This window comes from Anguilla anguilla, chromosome 18, assembly GCF_013347855.1.
Source record: "Anguilla anguilla isolate fAngAng1 chromosome 18, fAngAng1.pri, whole genome shotgun sequence".
Lineage (NCBI taxonomy): Eukaryota > Metazoa > Chordata > Actinopteri > Anguilliformes > Anguillidae > Anguilla > Anguilla anguilla.
In genome coordinates, this window is record NC_049218.1 from 27,328,752 (window position 1) to 27,351,904 (window position 23,153).

Below are 23,153 nucleotides of genomic sequence, written 5' to 3' on the forward strand. Positions count from 1 at the left end.
TTGGTCTCTCACACCCATGTGCATATGCAATGCTGATCAAATCCTGCAGAGCTGATCTTAAATACACTCTGTTGCCTGTTCCACTGACTAGCCATGCCGTGGCGTGGTGATTATTGGCTTGCATAATATATTTCTGCCCTGACCAGATCATTCAAAGAATATCCATCAGTGACTTTGTAATGAAGGATGTAAGTTTATCCTTTTAAGTGAATCCTTTTGTATGTAGGATAGGATGTCTGCCTCCTCATCCATGACATCACAGCACCCTTAGAATTTTGCCTTCATTCTAGCCCTAATTTGCCACTGAGTCCTTTTCTCCCCTCCCCCACCAACTGCTCTTGCCTCCTTACCTCCATCTTGGTCTGTGCCAAGAACAAGGCTTACTTTACAAAGCAAGCCCGCCAGCTGCCACCTGCTTATACTTATAATTGCATACATTTTTGGCAAACCCTTAAATCAGAAACTTTTTCTGCTGACTGGTCTTATTGGACAGGTGACAAAGTAAGCAGGATGCTCCAGTCTCCATGGCCATTGATGTAAGGGGGCTCGAACCTGTGAAGTTTTGATACTTATTTATATTGTGTGCTGTTTTTTGTGGAAATATCATGAATGTATACGTTCATCACTGTCTTGTTTGGGGTGTTTTATCATTGTCTCCGAGTTTAAAGATTGAAATTACTATGGTGCAAAAAGAAAAAAGGCCAAAACCTTCGGATTCAATCTAATCTCAGTAGCTTGGTGTACAAGACCTCATCGCTTGCCTCAGAACCGCAGCTTCAGAATGACTCTGCTTGTTAAGTGCTCAGGACAGCTTCAGAGACTCAGTCTTATGTGGTGCACATTATGAAAGAAGAGCATCCTTATTGCCCAGGGACAGCTTTTGATGGTTGGAATTTTCACAAATGAATGACATCAGCGGTTTGTCAAAGAAGACTTCTGAAGCTGTGGCCCAATCACGCAGGGCTATCCAGGGGGCTGAGTTGCACACATTTCCCTAATGCTTGACAAAAACATTGATGCTTTGCTCATGATATGACTCCTCATATTCTCTTTTTCCCCCGAAACACTGCCACTGCCCTATCATTTTATTATAATTTTGTAGATTTTTCTTATATTGCAACTGTTTCTATGATCACATAACATTTACATGTGCTCTGATGTAATAGAGTCTGTTATAATAATCTGATAAAATTAAATCTTTTCAAAAATAACATTTCCCAGCAAGGGAAAAAAAAAAATATATATATATATATATGCAAATGTAAATGTGTTTTTTGGATAAAACCGATTTGATTTCATACATGCCCGCATTGCCAGACAATGAGCAATTGCATATAAAATGTATTCGTGTCTGAACCTCTGTAATTTTCCTTAATGATTAAAAATGGCATGGCCAGCTAATAGAACGCAGCCAGCAGAGCAGGGAGGGCCCATGTGAGGTTTACTTGGCGCGGGCTTTCGAACATGATGGGAGGGCAGGGGGGTTTGGGGGAGGGGGGGTAGGTACAGCAGAGCCAAGCTGAGTTGTATACGCTGATGATGCGCATATTTATATGACAGCTGCATAGGAGGAAGCCGCCCGGCGCTGCGCTACGCTACCTTACCCTGGGGTACAATTTATCAGACATCAAGGTAGGGGCTTAGACATGATCCTTCAGTACATGGGTTGTGGGCATACGCGCGGCATTCTAATTCTTCAGTAAACCCTCTAGCTAATTGCGAGCATTTCCTTGTAGTTTGCTGACTTTGTTCGCGTTGCATACGGAACGAGAAGTGGATAATATCCCCTGTGCTCTCTTAAAATCCTGTGTGGAGAAGTGCCTGAAGGTCCCTGTAAGAATTCCACCGCATTCCAAATCAAATTCCGATCCTGCGTGCCTTAACCTGGCTAAAAAAAAAAAACAGGGCAATTTCCAGGAAATGTTGGTGTATTTCTTTCTTTATACAAAGCAGGACTAGCCATGACAGCTCACAAACTGCTGCCTAAAATCACATGATGTCGCCTGGTGCTTCTTTTTCACAATGCAGTCGATCGCACAAGCTTGCATAGAGTGGAGTCAAAGGAAGACTATTATGTGTGGCTTTTACATGCAGTCCTTGTGCGCCCGATTGACCAGTGGGGGTCGCTAAAGAGCAATGACACATGGACGCCAGCCAACTGAAACCTCTGTTTCTAAACCACCGACTGAAGTGCTGTACTCATGGTGCACAGGGGTTTGAGACCAGTGCTCTTCAAAAGCAAAAAAAAAAACATTACACAAACAGGAATGCATTGCTCTGCTCAGCCGTCTCTGATTTGTCACTGAAACTTCAGAGGTCATGTGATGAGACCAATCACTGTAGCTCCTCACCCGCCATTTCTCTCCACAGACAACGACAGGAGTGATGACAGGGATGAGCCGCAGCCGGAGGAAGGTGAGTGACAGGAGACGAGCTCTGTTTCTCTGCTTTAGCGGGCTTCTGTCCACTTGGTTGCATGTGAAAGTTGGGCTTGCTTGTGTTCCTTGTTGGTGTTGGTGTGATTGTTTGCCAGAGTTTTGCAACTACTGCTCTAGGTTAGGCAGCCAAAATTTAGCAAGTTGGTGGAGTGTGGTGTAGATGAGAATCTATTCGTTCAATATTCAATTTGATTATATATATATATATAAGAAAGAAAAAAAACTTGTCTAATGTACAGTATAAATAGTACTGGTCAGTGCATTTTGCAGTTGCATAAAAAAAAATTAAATAGGATTTTATGCAACTGTACTCCATAGGGAGGTTGTAAAATGAACATCACTTGTAAGTCTGAAGTTAAAAGGGAGTGAAATGCCGCCTGAGGTCTCACTGAAGCACACGGGTCCCGGCAATGAGCAGCTGATAGCACCGAGTGCTAACTGAGCAGCAGGGAGGCAGCAAACCAATCTGTTTAGAGCAGGGGTGTCAAACTACATTCCCAGGGGGCCGCAGTGCCTGTGGGTTTTTCGTGGTTTCCTTTTAATTAGCTGCCAATTCAGGCCTTGGGAACAAGGTGTGAGGATTCCTCGGCCAATCAATGACTGAAATGAACTACTGGTGCTGAGAAGACCCTGAAAACCAGCGGACGCCGTGGCCCTCCAGGACTGGAGTTTGACACCTGTGGTTTAGAAGGACCTGAGCTTTCTGCTCTCCGTGCCGTTCTTCTCTTCCATTTTAAAAGGGGAGCAGAAATTGGCAATGGTTACCCAGTTTACGGTTGTGAGTCAGCGTGAATTCTTGGTACTCTGATATTTCAAACTGCAGGGACCCTGTTTTCAGTTTCATAATAGTTTTCAGTTAAATGTTTCTTGTGCTTTTACAACATAAAAAAACACCAATTCACCCTTGTTCTCGTGAGACGCCCCCCCCCCCCCCCCCTTCTTTCCAATTTGGAGGGGAGGAGGTGTTTTCCAGTACAGAGCCTCCAGGGATTCTGCAGGGTTGCCAGTGTGAATCTCCACTCCTCGAACTTAGCAGGGTTGCTAGTGAGAGTCTCCACTCCTGGAATTTAGCAGGGTTGCCAGTGTGATTCTCCAAGTCTGGAATTCAGCAGGGTTGGCAGTGTGACTTTTCCACTGTCTTCAAGCTGTGCATGTCACTTACAGGGGGAGGGGAGGGCATCATGCCCATCCCATGCCCAGAGGGGTGAACAGGGTCCGCTCACTGCACTGCTCCCTGCATCGTTTCAGTCTTCCCAAAGAGGCAGCTAGAGACTCCACTGAACAGTGCCTCAATGACTGCAGCTTGGCTACAAATATTCTTTTATTAGCAGGCCATAATTTGTTCGGCAGGATATTATGAACATTGAGTGAAAACTCGACCGAATGAATAAATGCATTATCCTCTCACATATTTTGTAACTTGAAGACAGTACATTTGTGTTGCCAGAAAGCTCTCATGAATAAGGTATGTGGAATGCAATTCAGAATCTCTGAGCTCAATAAAAACACAGGTAGAGTAGGCGCCGATTTGATTTTGGCATGCGTTTCCAGTTAAATAGAACCAGGCGTGCATAAATATTTAATGAGTGGCTTTTGGGCATTCTACAAGTGCAGACAACAAGACCGGCAGGAAAGTCAGTTTTATGTGAATCCGGAAAGTTGGGACTATTGCCTTGCTGGGATTTCTGACTGCAGAGAGACAAGAAATGTTTTCAAAATGCCTTTTTCCACTGAACTGCTCTTTAACTGTGCACCCACATCATTTAGCTATAGAGGTGTACGTGCCAATATTTGTCTTTTTAAAAAGTAGGGCTTGCTTTAAATATTTTAGAATGATACATGGTGCTCTGTAGATTTTAGAACTGCTGATATTTTATTTGTGCTGGAGTAGGATATCTATATGAATTAATAGTTTTTCTTAAGTACAACAAGTATGCTCGATTTAATGTTTTTGGGATGTTGGTCAATGAGAAAATTCATTTTTTATATTTTATTCTGCCTGTTGTTGTCCTCTCTGGGGAGTTTTTATAGTTTTTTGATGCCGTATATGATAGTACACATGACATACAGTATATGTGATGTTTCTGTTCATTTTGACTGTTGATTCTTGAACAGACAGTGATGATCTCTAAACTGTGTACTACAGTTGGTTCCTTTCATGACCTTTCTTAGGGATATGTGGGAGTTGCACATCTCGTGCAGTAAACAGACCTTTTTTAAAAAAAAGTTGGACTTGTTCTGATGAAGATTTATGGGTTGGAACATTAACTGGCATGGTTGAATAAAACATTGCTCTTGTTTTGGAGGACAAGCAAGCGTGTAAGTTTTTTTATTTTGGATTAATTCTTTAATGTCTTGCCTAGATTGTAGGGAGATACCATCCAGACATGTCATTATTAACCCCTCCCCCTCTCCCTTCTGAATAGTTCTGCCCAATTATGTCCCTGTCGGATGAATACTTGAACCTCTGCCAACTTCAATCCTTTCATACTGTTGGACCAGGCTCAATCCTGAGCATTCTGGGCTAGTCTTTCATATAAAAACAGCAGAAACCTTGACAAAACAAACTTTGTTGTGCAACATACTGTATTACAAGGCACCTTGCATTTCATTTGCAAATGCTGCCATGTTCACACGATGTGTCCATACATGGCCTACTATGATGGTAGGTCCATGGACCGGTCTAGTACTCATGCATTTCTGTTCAAGAATGGTAGAGATAACCAGACTATGCAAAAATAATCAATGCTAAGTGATTGATTGGCTATCGGGGAGAATATTGTGTGGTGACAGCAGGGACCGTGTCAAAAATACCACTGTCCATTCCAAATCACAATGGAATCAGAATCAGCTTGTATAGCATGCTTTCTGACACAATGTTTATTCAGAATTCCCTTTAAAGCTATCATGTACTGGGAGCGTGTTGCGATGATGTTTATTCTTGAACATTCTTGTGCGTTCTCTGTGACTTTCTTTGGCCAGGTAAAAAGGGCACGCCGCCAACCAAGAAACCCAAGAGCAAAAAGCCAAGCAAAGGGGACGAGGACCATGAAGGTAAAACTTTAACAGCCTGCGCGCGGTTCTTCCAGCTGGCGAGCGCTTCTCTCGATTCTGGCCCCAGGACCCCGACGTTTGCGCCTGACAGAGAAGAACAGCCGTCCTTATACCGTGTTTCCAGCGGAGTGAAAGTTGCTTAAGATGCCATTATCTCGCTATACTGCCTCCTCAGCCCCTTCAGCTGTATAATGTAGAGACAATTACTGGCCTCACCAATAAGATAGGGCCATAGATAATGAGATTCTTATATCGGAGAGTCTAGGGGTTGGGGTGGAAGGGGGCTGGAACAGGCAATTAACGCAGCACTTCGTCCATTTGTCTTCGAGGGTGGGAATTATAAGAGCAAGTGCTGCAATCCCTGGGGAAATGGGCTTTTAATACACACTGGGGCATGTAGTCTTTTATATAAAGATTCACATAGTGCTGGCTGCCCCAATGTAACAGTGTGTTTTCCGTAATTGAACCAAACAACAAGTTCTCTGCAGTCCTTTTTTAAGCAGGAAAAAAAGTATATTCGCACACGCACGCGCACACACACACACACACACACACACACACAAATATCTTATATGGTGCAGTCTACAGCCAAAGCAACAAAAATTGTGTCACTGTCCAAATGCTTGATGACTGCAAGGTATACATACACAGTGAGCTCCATAATTTTTGGGACGAAGACATATTTCTCTTTTTTCTACAATCTTTATAGATCCTCATTGATCATGACTTACAGCTGAGTGGTAACTAATCCATGCACAAAGGGACATTGCACAGTCGTTTAACTCCAGATGGGCCTCGTCGATCCTCCATACCCCCGTTATTAGGGATGACTATAAATGTGCGCTGAAAAGGTTAGGTGTGATTCAATAATTGCACTTGGTAAGATGTTATTATACAGCACTAGAGAAAAAAAGAGGGAGAAATATTGGTCAGGAGTACAAAGAGTCCTGTGTTTGTTATCCAGGACAACCTGAGGTAGCCATTTTAAGTGTCACTGACTGGTTGATTGGAAACTATGGGACTGACTGTCCAGGGCCTCTGTGCTGGGAGGTTTGCTTTGAAATTACAATTCATGGAACTCTTCTAACAATCTCCCGTGTGTTTTCATTTAAAACATTCCACGCTCTTCACAGTTATTTAAAGTGTCGAAGGCAGGGTGTCTGTCTGTCTGTCTGTAGGCGCAGTTCTGCCATCCCCAGGAGTTACACTCGCCGGAACTTAGCGTAGATGCTAGCAGAGTACCCCGAGCCTGCCCATCAGGGCCAGTCTCCAGGTACTTACTCAATCAGCCGCTTGCCCTTCAGAAAGTCTTTCATTCAGGAGCCCGCGGCTCCCTGACGTCCCGCCGGACCGCGTCTACCGCAGTGGCCATTATCGGGGGACAGAGGCTGCAAACCGCTTTTTTTTTTTTTGCTGAGAGCTTCTCAGCTTGACTTGCGCAGGTGTGAGGTAAAGCCTCAGAGCTCCTACCCACTGAAGGCGCAGGCTGGAACAGAGAAGTCTCTTTACTCCACACCTCCGTTGTCACCCTTTCATTTTGGATGGTTCGCCATGAAAGAACACGATGCTCTGCCCAACTGCTCCGTGATCGAAGCACAGAAGGGTAGACAAAAGAAAAAATTGGGTTTTGTATGTGAGCGCCCCCCCCCAACACACTTTAAAGGAAACTACATTATCTATCCTTGTGCTGTCTAAGCAGAACTCCGACTTAAAGACTGTTACCGAGGACTGTTACAGCCCCATTTAACCTCTCTGCAGTGTGCAAGGTCACTCGTCATTGTTTCAGTCCATTTTCACATGAGGCCCATAGAAATCCATTCCGTGGGCATTACGGCTTTAGCCGGTACGCTAGCTCGATATCATCAAGCCTGTCAGCGCACCAGAAATTTACTGAGTGCCAAAGAGTACGCCCTGGGAATTGAGCACACAGCCACCCAGTCGTAAGCGCAGGGCTTTTAGCTCCGCTATTAACGGTGGTAAATAATTAAGGAGCCCTTCAGAGGAGCCGTAACCGTGGGCCAGCTGTCGGCCGGGGCGGGCCCGAGGACCGGCGCCGCATCCTGGCCAGGGGTTTTAGCGTCTCTGGGGCTGTCGCTAGCAGCTGTCGCGCGGAGGCGGCCCTGTCCTAAATTTCGCACGTCCGCGCGCTGGCCATAGAGCTCGCGGTCCCCCGCATCCGGCTTCGCTCGTTCCCAGAAACCGCCATCCCGCTAGCAGAGGCGCTAAACGCCAGAGGGGCACCACAGGGGTGCGAGGGGCGGATCTGGGACATCTCTGCAGTCACACGCAGCGATGGGTGGGGTGTGAACAGACAGGGGTTTTAGCCTTTAGCCTCGAGTCTGTTAAAATGTAACTGACACACTGTAGCTGACTGGTCACAGCTGTAGCTGTAGGCGATGGCGTGTCTCCGTGTGTCGCTGTGACGAGCGGGAGCCGGTAGCTTTATTCTCAGCGTATCACCGTGACGACGAGCTGCTGGGAGCGTTAGCCTCGTCGCGTCCCTGTGACGGGCAGTTTGATGCGGTCCTTTCGGCTCGGCGCGTGGCTGTTTACACTGCAGTCAGAGGTTTCGTCCTCGGCGCCTCGCAGCGACAGGTGGCTCCCGAGCGCCTTGCTGCCTGAGCGGAGGCAGAGCTGCTTCTCTCCGCGCCGTGCCCACACGCTGCTTTGTGATGTAATCCACATGAAATCCAGATAGGAGAAATATGTAAAACAAACAGGAGGCTTTTGCTTGTTAGGCTTGCTTCTGTGCTGTCTGAGGATCATTTACAGCAACAGCGGCACCCGGCACTAGGAGCAGCAGCAGTAGCAGGCAGCTGAGTTTTTTTATTTAGTAGGTATATATGAAAGATCAGGAAAGAAAGACAGAAACTGAGAGGGAGCTGTGAATATAATAATAATAATAAGGAGAAGAAGAAGAAAAAGAAGAAAGAAAAGAAGAAAAAGAAGACAATGAATAGGAATAATAATAATAACAATAATAATAATAATGATAATAATAGCGCCACCCCTCCTGAATGTGCTTCATCCCTTTAGTCCTTGTGTGGAGTATCCAGGTCATTCCCATCACCTTGCATGTAATGCTATGCAGATAGAATCTGTGTGCGTGGGTGTGTTTGTGTGTGTGCATGTGTATTGGTGGGGGGGGTGGGGCGTGTAGGAGGTCATCAGCGCAGAGAGCGGCAGGAGCGAAAGGGGCGTGTTTAAGCTTGTCACATGACTCACAGGCTCCTGCACGTCCTTTGACGTTCAGCACAATCCTTTTTTGTAGGAGATCCCATCAAGATGGACAACAATGCTTTCACTGTTTGTAACTGCCTGCTCGTTTCAGAGAAAGGGGGTGGGGGCGGAGGGGGGGGGGGGGGTGTGGTATTAAAATAAATAGAAGTTGAAGAGCGCATACCTGTGGAAAGCCAAACAGCTCCGATTCCTGCATAGCCCAGAGCGACTGCACGCTCGGGAGGAATGGCTAATTGGGACACCGGCGGGGGGAACGCTGTGACACCACTGCCACCTGCAGGCCAGAAGGCTCACCTCGCGCAGGTGGAATCTCTGTAGGAAAGTCAGGTTCATCAGCGCAGGTTTGGGTCAGACCGGTCAGCTCATGGTCCCTGTCCACACAGAGCTTTACAATGTCCGCTGTCATCCTGATTTGCATCTGCTCCCCACAACTGTGCCGCTGTTTGTAAATGGTCTTTTGCAGATGTCCCTATGTGTTGCCTGAGCACATGTTTCTGTTCCTTTTTTTCCCTTTTAAATATATTTTTCTTCTGGAAAAAAAAATAATAAGTGGCATGTTCATGCCATTCTTATGAAAACCTAAAACCTATATTATATTAATAGGAGAGAAACGTATCTGATTGTTCGCTCATTTAGATGATTATTGCAGGGAAAGCGTGCTATGCTCAGTTTGCACTGGTGCGGATGGCTGACATCCTGCACAGTGTGGTTAAGCTCAGATTCTCGCAGCTGGACTCAAGAGCGACACGCGAGTGTCCGGTTGTGTTGTAGTGCCTCTCTTTACATGTAAAATCATTTCCAGGTTCTTCTAGCCTGTAGATAACCACGTTTTCCTCACGTGAACTTTACCTCATGTGAAGTTTAAAATGAGCTTTAAGGATTTGTTTTAATTTGTACATGTGGGTGACGATGTGCAAACCTCATAATGACTGCCTCCTGTGTATAATTGCCCAATTTCGGCCTCGGAACTCTTAAGCGCAATTATTTTAAGTCCCTGAAGATGAAAAGAGCAAAGCTTACAAGTTTCAGTAGTGAAGATGGGTCCATTTTGTCTGTAGATGCTAATTAGATGTAAAGGTTGAAAGCACCAGCTCATTTCTTCACAGACAACACAATTAGTTCAGGGTTTCAGATTTTCAGAAACTTTCGCTGTTGTAGTGGGGGTGTGTGGTGGGCGGAGAATGGTCCTGCCACAATAATAAATTAAAATTTGAATACTAATGTTCCTTTTGTATTCAAATTTCAAAGGTCGTTGACAACCTGAAACCCCGGACTCTCTTTCTCTTTCTGTATTTAGTTCAGGCTTTTAGTGCAGGCTTCAGTTTTTATATACACATTTACATAAATAAATACATGCATTCTCCCCCTCTATCCTAATTATCTACAATTACAAGTCATGGGGTTCGATCATTTTGTGATGGTCATTTATTAGCATTTGCCCTTTTATGTGCATTTCACATCATCGCGTCGGACATGTTGTCCTGAACGAAGAAAGAAAACTCCTGGACTCGCGTTTATCTAAATCAGGAGAGGCTTTTATATCCCTCTGAGTACTTGGCAAATTAGAGAAGACATGCACTTTTTTCCCCCTCTAGTTTCTTTAAAAAAAGCAATTATCACAGGCTGCACTATAACCATTCTTGAGCCAGTCGGCTTATTGGTGTCCTGACTTTCGTTTAACTGGTCTGTCCGGTTTGGCATTGCAGCTGGCACAGGAGAGGCTGCATGGCATGGAGACAGCTCTCACTGCCTGGACGACCAGTCACAATAACCTCTGCACTGTGCCAAGTAGCCTTTTCAACTCAAGCCCATATATTGCAGCTGACGACAGCTTCTGGGATGTCTGGTTGACATGTATGACAAGCAGACATGTTATTAATCTGATTAATGGCGCTCACACTAGCACACACACATCCACGCACACACTCACTCACCACACATGCATGCACGCACATACACTCTTCTCAGCATTATACTCCACACACACACACACACACACACACACACACACTCACACATGGCTCTCAGCATTATACTCCACATGCATGCACACACATGCACACACACACTCACATGCATACATACACATGCTCACACACACACACAGGCATACACACGCACACACACACACATACACTCTCACACACACATGCATACACACACGCTCACACACACACACAGGCATACGCACACACACACACACACACACACATACACTCGCACACACACACAGGCATGCACACACAACCCTCTTTGTTGTTCATAAAGGATGACAAGAGCCGGCATGCTGGAAGTGAAGTGGATAGAAAGGTGTCCATCTGAGGGCTCCACGTCTAGATTACTGAGATCCCCCATGACTCTGACTTTGATCAGTACGATGCCCCTGGCTTCAGTTTGGCCCTGACATTAGAATGACCTGAGATCAGCCGCAGGGGGAGGGCTGCAAAGCCAGCCCTGGCAGCCGATGGAAGGGAGCGATTCTGTCAAACTAATCCACACCGCTCATATTTTTCCCCTGGCAGAGGAAGAGAAGAACAAAGACCACTCCATAGACGCCAACATGGAGAGCCAGAAAGGTACGTTTCCAGGTTCCTGGATCACCTTGATCACTAAGGGCTCTTCTTTTTGTGGGTAAAGTGGCTTGTCACCTTCAAACTCCCATGGCCATGTAGCCTTGGTCTTTTCCAGACTGACCTCCCAAGGCGAGGCTCACGAGACTGTCACATGACTGTCTGGGCTCGACCACTCTGCTTCCCAATCGTACATCTGTGCTCAGCACCAAAAGGACCAAAGTTCTTTGGTTATCCTATGTTCTCCTTTCATTCTAGTCATCGAGAGTGCAAACATATAATAAGTCTTACATTATTTATCACGATGAATGCAGTGTATGAGCAGATGACTGCCATTTTTCACAAATTAATGCATTTCCATTTCTACCTCACAGCAAGAAGTACCATTAATTATCACAACAGTATTTGGATTGGGTTATGCCTCCCGTTTCTGTGGTTAAATAGTTTGATAGAACAAAAGCATGTGAACAATTACTTCCAGTAAAGTGCAGAAAGGAAAGAGTTGTGTCTCATCAAATGAAAACTGTCTTATTTCATGCTTCTTTGTTTTTATGAAACCCGTTCCTGGCCAGAAGAGGAAGATCAAAGTGATGTGGATATGCAAAGTCAAAATTTAGGTACCAAACAATTCATCATGTATTCTTTTCCTGGGTTGGTTGGGGAAACGTATTTACCAGGGCATGCACCATACGCCCAGACAATTTAAATGTTTTTCTCAACAATGCCTTTCTTTGAAAAATGTGTCACCGTGAAAACGAAGAGCCTAATTATCCAGAATAAAGCTCTACATACATGGTGTGACATGCAGTGATGTCATACCAATTGCCTCCTTCAGTGGCCCTACGCTTGTGGAGGATTCCACGATTTAATGGGCAGACTTTTGTAGCATCATCCATCAACTGTTTAAAGCATAATGTCAACAGTGTTTTTTTTTCAGGTTTCATACAAATATAATTTAAAACGAGCCAACCAACAAAGTGCAGACACATTAAACAAATCCATGGGGATTGCTTTGAGCCCTGTCCTTGACCTTGTCTCATTGCCTGTACAAAAATCAGCACACAAACACGGTTGTTACTGTTGATGACATCCCCATATAGTATATGAATTGTTTAATACATAAAGACTTATAGAGAGGAACACATAACCTGTATTTACACATGACATTGTGTCTGTCCTTATAAACTTGGTCTTGGTATAGGAGTTTTGCTCAGAAACACTTGAGTGTTTTAGGAGATATATGGCAGTATATAAAAGAGAAATAGAACATTTGTTTTATTTTGAAATAATCCAGAGGATGATTTCAAAGTTTCTTTTTTGTATATTTTTCACAAGAAAATCAATATGCAGATCAGCTTAAATTTTCTAGCAACTCTGAATCTAGCCTGAAATGATCACCTGCTGCCTAATATCAACTGAAAGAAGAGAACAGGCCTAGAAACACCTGTGTCAAATTTTCCATTTTATGTTTTTGCACTCGTTGAGTCTCATTCACAAAACTTTTCTTAAATTATTCTTACTTTTGTTCTTAAAAGTGTTCCTACAAAAAACCAATATGGGATTCATGACACGTGCTGACTTTTGTTTCTGTGCATTTGCGCAGGTGTATGAGATGATACATTTCATGCGCAACCCTGTTCATGTGATTTGCATAAGGAAACAGCCGGGAACGCATACAAATAATTTTTTTAAATGACGAATGTCGACATTAGCGTTGTCTTGTGAATGTTGAAAGATCGTTTAATTTTTCTGTTTGTTTCCTCTCAAGTGCGATTATGTGAAGAGATTTACATCAGGAGCCCCTGACTGATTGATGGACATTATGGCATCCCTCTTATATATGATCCCACTTTTCATTCGATATGAAAACATGCCTACTATATAGGGCAGCATTATGTTTTTGCTGGGTGCAATAAATCCATGCAATGACAAATGTGTTCTGATTCAGTTCAGGCAGGGTGCATGAGAGGAAAAACAGAATACCTCACGTTCGGCGCTCCAATCAGCTGACAGTGACAAATGTCCCTTATCGCCTGCCACTTCTAGAATCCTTATGGTTTTTTGTATTATTTGCTAACTTGCTTTGCTTACTCTTCTAGAGCCTGATCACCCAGATCCAGAGGAAACAGAGGAAAAGAAAGATGAGAAAGTGCCAACTCCAGGTAATGATCCTGCAGGAAGTACATCTGCATATTTTCCACTCCATCTTTCCTACTTAATATATTTATTCAATAAATAGATAAATAATTATTTTTATGCCACTGTTGCTTTTCTTTATCTGATGTACCATCACTCCTGTTTTTACATCAATTCTTTATTAGTTTTTCCAACAATAAAATAACAATAACATTCCATTCCATATTTGAAATTACCCCCCTCCCCCCTGCACACACATCCCCCCGTGCCTCTTTTCCTGGCAATAAAATAATTCTTCTTTTATAATATCTAATAATATTATGCACAGTTCATCTATAATTATTCAGTATGTACGCAATTATACATTCATACTAGCAGCATACAAAGATACTTATATATGCATATATCAACTGTTTCATCACTCTTATCTTTATTTGTTCTCTGTGGTAATCTGAAAAGCAACAACTGTCCCCTACCTGCAAGACCTTCTGTTTAAAGGAATGCTGGCAGACGGAGTTCATTATGAATAAAGTGTCCAGTACAGACAACACATTTTACATGTACACCAGGAATAATGTAATAGAACTGTTGGTTTTCAATGGGGCTATCTAGTGGCATATGGCAGAAACAGACGCAGGGGAGTATTGTAAGAGTATTGAGTAAGAGCTGCTCCAGTGCTCCAAGCTGTAAAAAGTATACTATCACTGTACAGCAAATGCCGTTTCCCATGTATCTCCTGAGGTTGGCTTCCTCGATGAAACGAAATTGATGTTTACTTGTTCCTTCGCTACCATTTTGTGTGACAGGACACGCCGTACCCCATTGAAGTCAGATGCTGTGGGGGAAACAGTATTAGACCTTTCCCTTTTAGCTTTCCATTGCATCCCCAGATCTACTGTACGTCGACACATTTGCAACCACAAAATATTTTTTTAATTGCGCGGAGAGAACTCTGTCAAGACACGGCGTGCCGGCATAATCCAAGAGCAAAACATCCACTGTGCATCAGAAATTTGGGCCAAGTATCATTCATTTGGGACTAAGGAGTCAGAACCGAGGCCATGAAACTATTGACGGGACGCAAAATGGCGTCCGTAATCGAAAAGGCGGTTTTATTTACTGAGGGACTTCCCCTCACAGGCGGAGCAGTCTCTGTTTTTGGGTGGTGGAGGAGAGCGTGAGCCCTTGCGATTAAACAAGGTAGGGCGGCGGCCGTCCATCCTCCTGGATCAGCGCAGGAAAGGAGACATCGGGGAGGCTTTTGTTCTCCGTCTCTGTCGATTCAGCACTCGGGGATGAACCGAGGAGCGCGGCGCGCCTCTTTTCCTGAGCCGCTGTCTGAAGGCGCTCTGCGGTTATTCAAAGATCTCTTTCTGCCGCGGAGAATGTGACCTTTGAAAATTTATCGAGTAAAATTTGTCTCCCGAGGGGGAGAGGAGGGAATATACTGTGAAGGGTACGGCGGAGCGACGATAATTCAGAAAAGCCAGAAGTTTAGAAGGGAGGCAGGGCTGAACGTTTCAGGGCGTAATTAATATCAGGTTTGGTGGGGCCGCGCGCGGGCCACGGATCAGAAGGACGGGGCGACGCGATGCGTCAGCTGACCTTCGTTCCGAGTGACCGAGCGACGGCTTTGTTTAAAACTGGAGGTGGAAATTCCAGCGTCCTCCGCCTTTTATGTGGCATAAAAACAGGACGGCAGCTCGCTTTAGCGCTGCGGTCCTGGTCCTGACCGCAGGGGTACCGACGGCGGTGCGCTCGGTTGGAAGAGAGGCCCGGAGCGGTCCGTTTTGTGTTTCGTAGGTGCTCGCGGGTCAATGAATCAATGCTGTTGCTGAACGAGCGGGTTCTTTAATTCACGCGTGCGTATTCCCCGACCGTGTCCCGCCGTTTATCGTGCTCTCTCAAACGGCACGGTGGGGGTTACGTTTTACGGCGCAGCAGTGACCCCTTTGGCTAACGGAGAGGCTGTACACGCTAAAAATTCCCAGGTTCCCTTGTCCTGCCAGATGTTCGCCCGTAATTTCAGATCGCTCCTGGGTGGAAAATATTTCAGCTCCGGAACATTCCGTTTGATCCGTGGTCCCGCCCCCCCCCCGTTCCACTGGGGCTGCGGTTCAGATGTGGGCGTGCTGTAAATGGTCCCGTCTACTCTCTGTGTTGTGTGCGTTTTTCATCCATCTACCAAGTATTTAACATTCCCTTCTCATCTGCGTCTGAATCACGAAGAATTTACCTTGGAATGTGCAGTGTGTGAAGTGTTTGCCAGGGTCAAGTGTTTTAGCAATATAGAATAAAAGCAGTACATGCTGTACAAGCATACATATTCCCCCGGTCCTCAATCCATCCTCCCACCTACAGTACCAACCCCATTTTACCAGTAGCTATAAAGAAAAAAATGTACACACATTCATACAAACATATACCTTCTACCCAGAATCTGCGATGCAATGTTTTCAGTTTGCTTATGTTGAAGGGCCTCAATGGCTGGTAAGTAACTGTGGTGAGGAACTGAAAGCTTAATCCTTTGCTGGAATGGCCTGATAGTAGGACCAGGACATGTTGGAGGAATGATGGCATCGATCTGAGATTGGCAGATGCTGTGAAATGGGGTCGCTAAGAGCAAGGACACGCGCCGCTAGCCCATCCAATATAGCATCGTGACCCTCCCTGACGATAGCGGCCTCAGTCCCCGCTCCGTACCCACGATGCAGTTGTGTGTCAGGAGGCAGACCTTGACAAATCAGAGTTGAAGGCACACGCAGCTTACCGTGACACGGACGGTCACGCTTCAGCGGATAGCCTCAGAAATCCTCGGCGAAGTACTAGAAACTGCAAAACACCTGTTTCGAAGGCAACAGGGTGTGAAGAGGAATCCCTTATTGGTGTTCTTTTGTCTTTTTACTACCCACAGAATCATCCACGGTCACCGCGGTCCGGTATCGCGCACTAACGAAGACCCTGAACATTAGCGTAGCATGCGCTTCATGTGTGCAAATGAAACAAACGTAATTTGTCCGATTTAAATCAGGAGTGAAATAGTCAGATGTGCACTGATAATGGTGTAATGGTCCAGACAGCAAACATGCTGTTCCTGTGATACTTTTTTGGAAAAACATTAGAAGGTGTGGCCTGCCAACAGTAAAGAAGCAGGTTGTGTCAGTAAAACAAAAGAGGCTCTGTGAGAGGGTTTCCCTTGTTTTAGTTCCCCTGCTCTTCTGAATATGATTGTGTCTCCCATTACTGAGTATTTGTTCATTAAGAGACACCAACCTCTCTCACTCACTCTCTCTCTCTCTCTCTCCATTGTTCTCTCTCCCTCTCTCTCTCACACACACACACAACACACATGCATGCACGCACACACGCAAACACACACACATGCGCACTGCTACACACACACACACACACACACACACACACTCACTACACGCACACACACGCAGACATCAGCAGGAGAGAGGAGGGCGCCGCGGAGGGGGACAGGCAGTCTGAAGACGCAGAAAGCGCAGTGGATTCCGAAGGTAAGACCCTTCGCCTCTTAAATCAACAGCCTGAGAGGAAGAGGCGATGAAACCCCCCTCTCTGGCCCTGCGATGCCGGCTCACACTCTCTGCGAAAGGGGAGCGAATTAGCATGCCGCTATGTATTTAATGAATAATAATCCCTCTTGAGATTCAGCAGGGCCAGTGGAACTCTCCACTGGTTCAGCGTCGGCATTGCAGCCGTGTTCTAATTAAGAGGCTGGAGAGTCACCAGAGTCACCGCGCACGCGGTATATGTACCACCGCGTCTGCACCGAAAGTTTCAATTACGGACTCCATTTTAGAGCCTTTTGACACGAGCTCTCGCCCCAACAATGGGCTTGGCAGTACAAGGACGTCTTTGACTTAAATCCTGTACGGATTGTTACCAGTCAGCAGCGGTAATGAAAAGAAAATCATGACCACAGCTCCTTCGCACTTGTAATCTGTAATAAGAAAGAATGAAAGAAAGAAAGAAAGGAAGGAAGAAAGAAAGAAAGAAAGAAGACTGCAGTGTGTGTGTTGAAAGATGACAGGGGTCAGGAAAGAGAGCATGCCCAGCCGGTGAAACTCTGAGATAGATGACCCCGCCCTGAGCCATAGCTCTCCACTGCCCTGTGCACTGGAGCAAAAATAGGGCTGGGGAAAGACCACATTCATAAAAGAGAGAGCCGTAATCAGACTCGCAACCGTCCGCACAGTCGGAAGCTCTCTTTATTAAATAAAGAGTTATAAAAAGCTCATTAAATGGAGAAAATGAAAAATGAATAGGAGAGCCTAGCCCATAAATTCTGAAGCCATTTTTTAAATGATTTTGTTCTTCTTTCCCCTGGTCGTGGTGCTGTGATAGCAGAGAGCAGGAGCAGCGCTGGTAAGGATGAGGCCAAGCCCCAGTCAGCGCAGATGGCCGCAGCAGGAGCAGCCGGGTGTCTGGAGAAAGGTAAGATCAATAAACTTCATTCTATAGCCATAGCCGCTGGTGGGCATGGATGCACATCTGTTTTTACTTACACAAACACACGCACGCCCACACGCAGGTGCATGCATGCGCACACACACACACACACACACACACACACACAAGCACACACTGGCACACCGTTTTTTGAATGGCAAAAACATTTAATTCTTTATATGTGACTGCAATTAAGCAGGCAATTAAAAAGACTTTGGAAACACAAACCACAGTATCTCTCTCTGTAAGGTTCTCGATGGCTGCTCATATTCAGTCATATTCTGAGTTCCTTTTTTGTTTTGTCTTGCATCTCAAATCAATGCACCGATATCATGGTTGAGGAGTATGCGCTTTCAACCGCAGTTGCCTCCAGTTGAAGATGCCTTTCCCTCAGACTTCCATACCAGCGTGACCTCAGCCACTGTTTCCTCATGAAGCACCCATAGGTTCAGCAGTCTTTGTCACTGAAGCACCCCAAATTTGCCCCAACAACCACCCCTCTATTAAGCACCCCAAACATGCCCCAACAACCACCCCTCTATCAAAGCCAATAAGATCTCTTCTCCTAGATATGGTAGCCAAAGTTAATGAGCAATTGAGTCTGCCCCGCCTCTTTATACACCACCCTGAGCATGCTGGGATATTAATTGTGTAATTAACTCAGGAACCACCCCCGTGTGGATGTACCTGCCTTCAATATACCTTATATTTCTCATTTACCAAGATTTTTCCTTTATTTTGGCACTTGTATCTACACAATATCAAGTACTCACATGCACACAGACACACACAAATACACACATGGCCACACACACACACACACACACACAGACACACACAGACACACACAAAACACAAACATCCAATTCGAAAGCGGACCCAGATACCAGACTGTCAGGGTACATTCCAGACTGAACATGTCTGGACAAAAAGTTTGGGTTTAACTACGGATTCCACACCTCGACTCGGTGATCTCAGCCCCCTCCAACCGGTCTGTGCCGTGCACATCTGCAGCACCGTTTCCCCTTAGAACATTCTTATTAATGGGTGGTGGTGTTGACAGGGGGAGGGGGTGCTGGCAGTGTGGACCAGGAGGTGGTGTTGTTTGCACAGGCAACAACATAAAAAATTCGCTGTGCGGCATACGCAGTCTCGAGGCAAGGGTGACAGTAGCTTGTCGTGAGCATACTGCTCAGGGAAATGATGGGTGAAATTAGGAAACAATGGTAGGTCTAGGTCCGTACACAACTGTGCGCTATGCCTTTGTGTGTTTGCATGTATTAATTGGCCTTCATATGTGATAAGCAGGGGGATGCCTGTAGACATGTAGAAAAATTGATTCCAAAGTTGATAACTTTGAGTATTGTTTGGTCAGTGACTGATGAGCATAGGATGTGGATGAGTGATCTGTGCCAAAAACATTATTTCTGTCTGTAACCAGTAAATATAACTGTAAGTATGGGGACAAAAATATCGGTATCAAGACTGCCTTATTTAACAGAACAGAACGTTTTCAGACTTAAAAACGGTTCAATAACCTTCTCAATGTGCATGAATTAAGACTGGCTTCTTTTACCCTCCAGCCACAAGTACATATGTCTGGATTTATAAATAAAATTGCTTTACCTTCATGTTGTTCGGCTTCTCCTGCATGAAATCAATATACAATTTTACCCACGGGTCAAATGTAACAGCTGTGAAGCGCCAATTATGTTGATTTAATAAAGACGTGTTTCTTCCCTTTATACAGTTAAAGTTATAAGTTCTGTTGGACAGAACTTCACATTTTAAAAAAGTGTGTGGTCAAGAAGTGTGGCACAGTGCGTAGGCTGGCCAAATCTTGAGCTAAACTCTTACACAAAAGGTTTATTTTATTTTAAATGAATCCAAAGAGGACCACTGGCACCATTTCTATCTACATGAATAACGGTCATACAGTTAAATACGTATTAAAGAAGAGAAGTAGCTCATCCAGGCACCAACCTTTTGTGAATTAGGTGCTCATGAGCATTCTAGAAGATGCAAGCCTTTAAAAATATTTTATTTATAGTAACTTAATAATTTATTCACTTGGCGGAGACCTTCACACTGCCCAACGTGCATAATTTACATTTTACAACTGTTCAGTCTTCAGAGGTGGCCATCTACTGAAGTTCTCTTCACGGACTCAGCGGCACTGCCTGTTGTGGTTATACACCCAGGCCCTTATGCAGTGCTCCCACGCCGCCACACCGTGATCATTTCTCACCTGCTCAAATTAAAACTCCTGCCAACCCGGGCCTTGACTGTGGCAGTAATGAGGGGATGACTGTGCTGAAATTGGCTCGGAATAAGCGGTCCTGTTTTCTCCCCTAAATAATCTGCGAGGGGGAGGAAATATTGACAGCTGCTCAGTCGCAAAGCCGCCCCTGTGCAGTTAATTTACAAATGGTTTCCTGGAGCATAGCACGCGGGTCGATGGAAAATGTATCCCGCAGTTCGGGTCTGATAAAGTGGCAGACATGCTTAAATTCATTGCCTGCTATTTGCTCACGTCCCGGGAACTTGGTGTCTCTTACCCACACGAAGGGATAACACTAATAATGTTTTCACCAGCATAGCCCAAATAGGAAGGGAAACTGAAGCTACTTCCAGCCACAATAATGGCTTCTTTAAAGTGTAAATATGATAGTGAACAGACACATCCGTTCTGATGGGCAAGAACAGCAGAAAGTTTAGCATGGCTAGTAGAACTGTAGTGCTTCAGTGAGCCAGGGGCTGGAAAATAAGTATTAATACAGTTAAATCTTACCCTTCCCTGTTTTTCGTAGTATAAGTGAAGATGTAGCAGGTTAGGTTCTGGAAATAGGTCATGAGACAGAAAAGTGCATTGCTGTATCGGGGAGAATATAGTGGGCCCGTTAAAGAGTTAGAGGCACTCAGCCATAGTGAGATTTGAACCTGTGCCTCTCACTCACGCAAAGGCTCCAAAGACAAATGCGTTACACGGAACCTGAGGGTTGTGTCGCCAGAGAGTGTTGTCACGGTAACCTGCTATGAGGCCTTCACTTTACTGCGCTTCACTATTCTTACTTGGGAACAAGCCAAGCTACATCTGTTACACTGGGGATGTGAAGATTCACGGATTTGACTCGATGCATCAATCCAAGTTTCTAAAATTTTGGAATGAGATTTGTGCACCCTGAAAGAGGAGAGACCACATCCGCAGGACGTTTTTGCAACAAGGCCACATCGGATCTCTGGCTTGGGGAGAGATGGTCATCACGAACGTCTGGGGTGAAATTGGCTGGTTTTGGTACCTCAGGCCCCAACTCATGTCTCTCAATCACCGTGACCAGCGAGAGAGAAACCGCTTATCTCCATGCTTTTAGCAGATTGAGGTGGTAAATCTGTGTTACCCCTGGTTGTCTGGTCGCAGAACCTGCTAATCAGCATCCCCAAATCACTGTCTGACCACAAACAGACCATGCCACTTGGCAAGCAATTTTGAGTTAGAGGGAGGGAGTAAAAGAAGTACTTGATCTCCCAGTGAAAATGGTCTCATCTGAGCCCTTCTATTATATACACACTGCTGACTTTCTTTTGCCTGTAGCAAATGCTCCCGTGACAACTGCCCCAATGTGTGGGATTTCGCTCGCAGGTCCAGAACGTACTGAATTTCATTTTTACTTGTGCTTGGACCCTCCTCCCAGCTTTCTTTAATCAGGTCCAATGCACCACGTGGTCGCTAACCAAAGAGCAGTTCAAAGCTGCCTGGGGCACAATAGATGGTTCAGACACTTATCCCGATTTCGACTATCTTAGGAATCATTATTTTACAAGTTTTATTAAATCGTTCTACCAGTCCGTCCATTTGCGGATGATAGACAGAAGTCAGAATCAATTTAATTCTTAATAATTCTTAAAGTTTGCACAGTGCGTGTGACATTAAGGAAGTGCCTTGATCTGTTTTCTTTTGGGATTCCAACTCGAGAGATTATTTACGACAATGCTTATGTGACGTTCTTAGCCGATACGCTGGACAACGGCACTCTTTTGGGACATCGCCTTGTCTAGTCCACAATTAGCACAAAGAGGTACCCCCCATGCACTTCTCTCCAATGACCCGCTGAGGTTCACTACCACATGTTCAAATGGGACCTTCATTAACAGTAATGGCTGTAATGGCACATTTGGAATGGCTGCCGGGTTAACTAGCTGACATTTGGGACAATCTGCACACCTCCGCTGCACCTCAGCCGGAATGCCTAGCCAATAGAATGGTACCATGAGCCTACTCAGAGTTTTATGTGCCCCAAGGTGACCGACCATTGGATTATGATGAGCCGCCTGGAAAAGCATTTCCCGACAACTTTTAGGGACCAACAACCGATTTACTTCCTCTCCTTGCTATCCTGTTTTGGCTGGAAACTAGTGGTTAGCATCTTGCAGCATAGCTTCTGTATTTCTTTGTTTGTGAGGTCTTCTGTGGGCAGTAGTCACTGACACATCCACACCTGCCTCCTGAAGTATGTTTCTGAACTGTTGGACAGCTGTTTGGGGTTTTTCTTCATTATAATGAGAAATGCCATGGGCCCTTATATCTATGCATATGAATGCTTATAATGGTTTTGTAAATGTTGCAGAACCCCGACTTAAAGTATTACCTTTTTATTATTTAAGGTTTGTTCGTTCATTTTCTTGTTAATGTGACTATTCTGGCCCCTCTGGAATGTGTGTATTCAGCTGTGTGGATTCCTGCCCTGTCTCAGTGCTCCAGACTGTCAGTGCTGTATTTAGAGTGACTGCTGGGTCACATTCTTTCTTGGTGTATAGTTCTCAAAGAACTTGGAAACATTGGGCCATGTCATATGGCACCAGGAGCACCCAGAGTGCCTGGCGTTTCCCAGGGGAGGAAATCAGAAGAAACACATCCAGCCTACCTTCACTTTGTTGTGTCTCAGTATAAAAGTTTGATTCTTCTTCTAATTGACCGCAGTTGTGTCAGCTGTACTTTGAAGTCCATTTGAGCCTTTTCAAGCATAAAGCAAAAAGCTGGAGACTCGTTCTCCAGAAGCACTCCCTGTTCCTGTGTGTGCCCCTGCAGCATTCTTCACCAAGCCTTTTTTAATCCCGAAAAGGTCTGAGTCATTGATGCTTCATCAATGAAGATGCACACGGATTTAGCAAACTTGATAGCAGGCGCTACACCCTGCATGTCTTTAATCCAGGAGTAAGACCATTTTGTGGGACTGCT

General features: G+C 45.0%; 1 protein-coding gene across 3 annotated transcripts in view; it reads left to right on the plus strand.

Moving 5' to 3' along the window:
- The window catches only part of macrod2 (mono-ADP ribosylhydrolase 2), a 562,649-nt gene that overhangs the window by 524,873 nt on the left and 14,623 nt on the right, over window positions 1-23,153 (plus strand). For 2 of the 3 annotated variants that reach the window (XM_035400443.1, XM_035400445.1), the window contains exons 10-16: window positions 2,371-2,415; window positions 5,421-5,492; window positions 11,255-11,308; window positions 11,875-11,919; window positions 13,402-13,464; window positions 16,885-16,962; window positions 17,813-17,902. In XM_035400443.1, the coding sequence (XP_035256334.1) occupies window positions 2,371-2,415; window positions 5,421-5,492; window positions 11,255-11,308; window positions 11,875-11,919; window positions 13,402-13,464; window positions 16,885-16,962; window positions 17,813-17,902 (447 nt within the window). The remainder of the gene's footprint in view (window positions 1-2,370; window positions 2,416-5,420; window positions 5,493-11,254; window positions 11,309-11,874; window positions 11,920-13,401; window positions 13,465-16,884; window positions 16,963-17,812; window positions 17,903-23,153) is intronic. The other variant, XM_035400444.1, reaches the window with a different exon arrangement.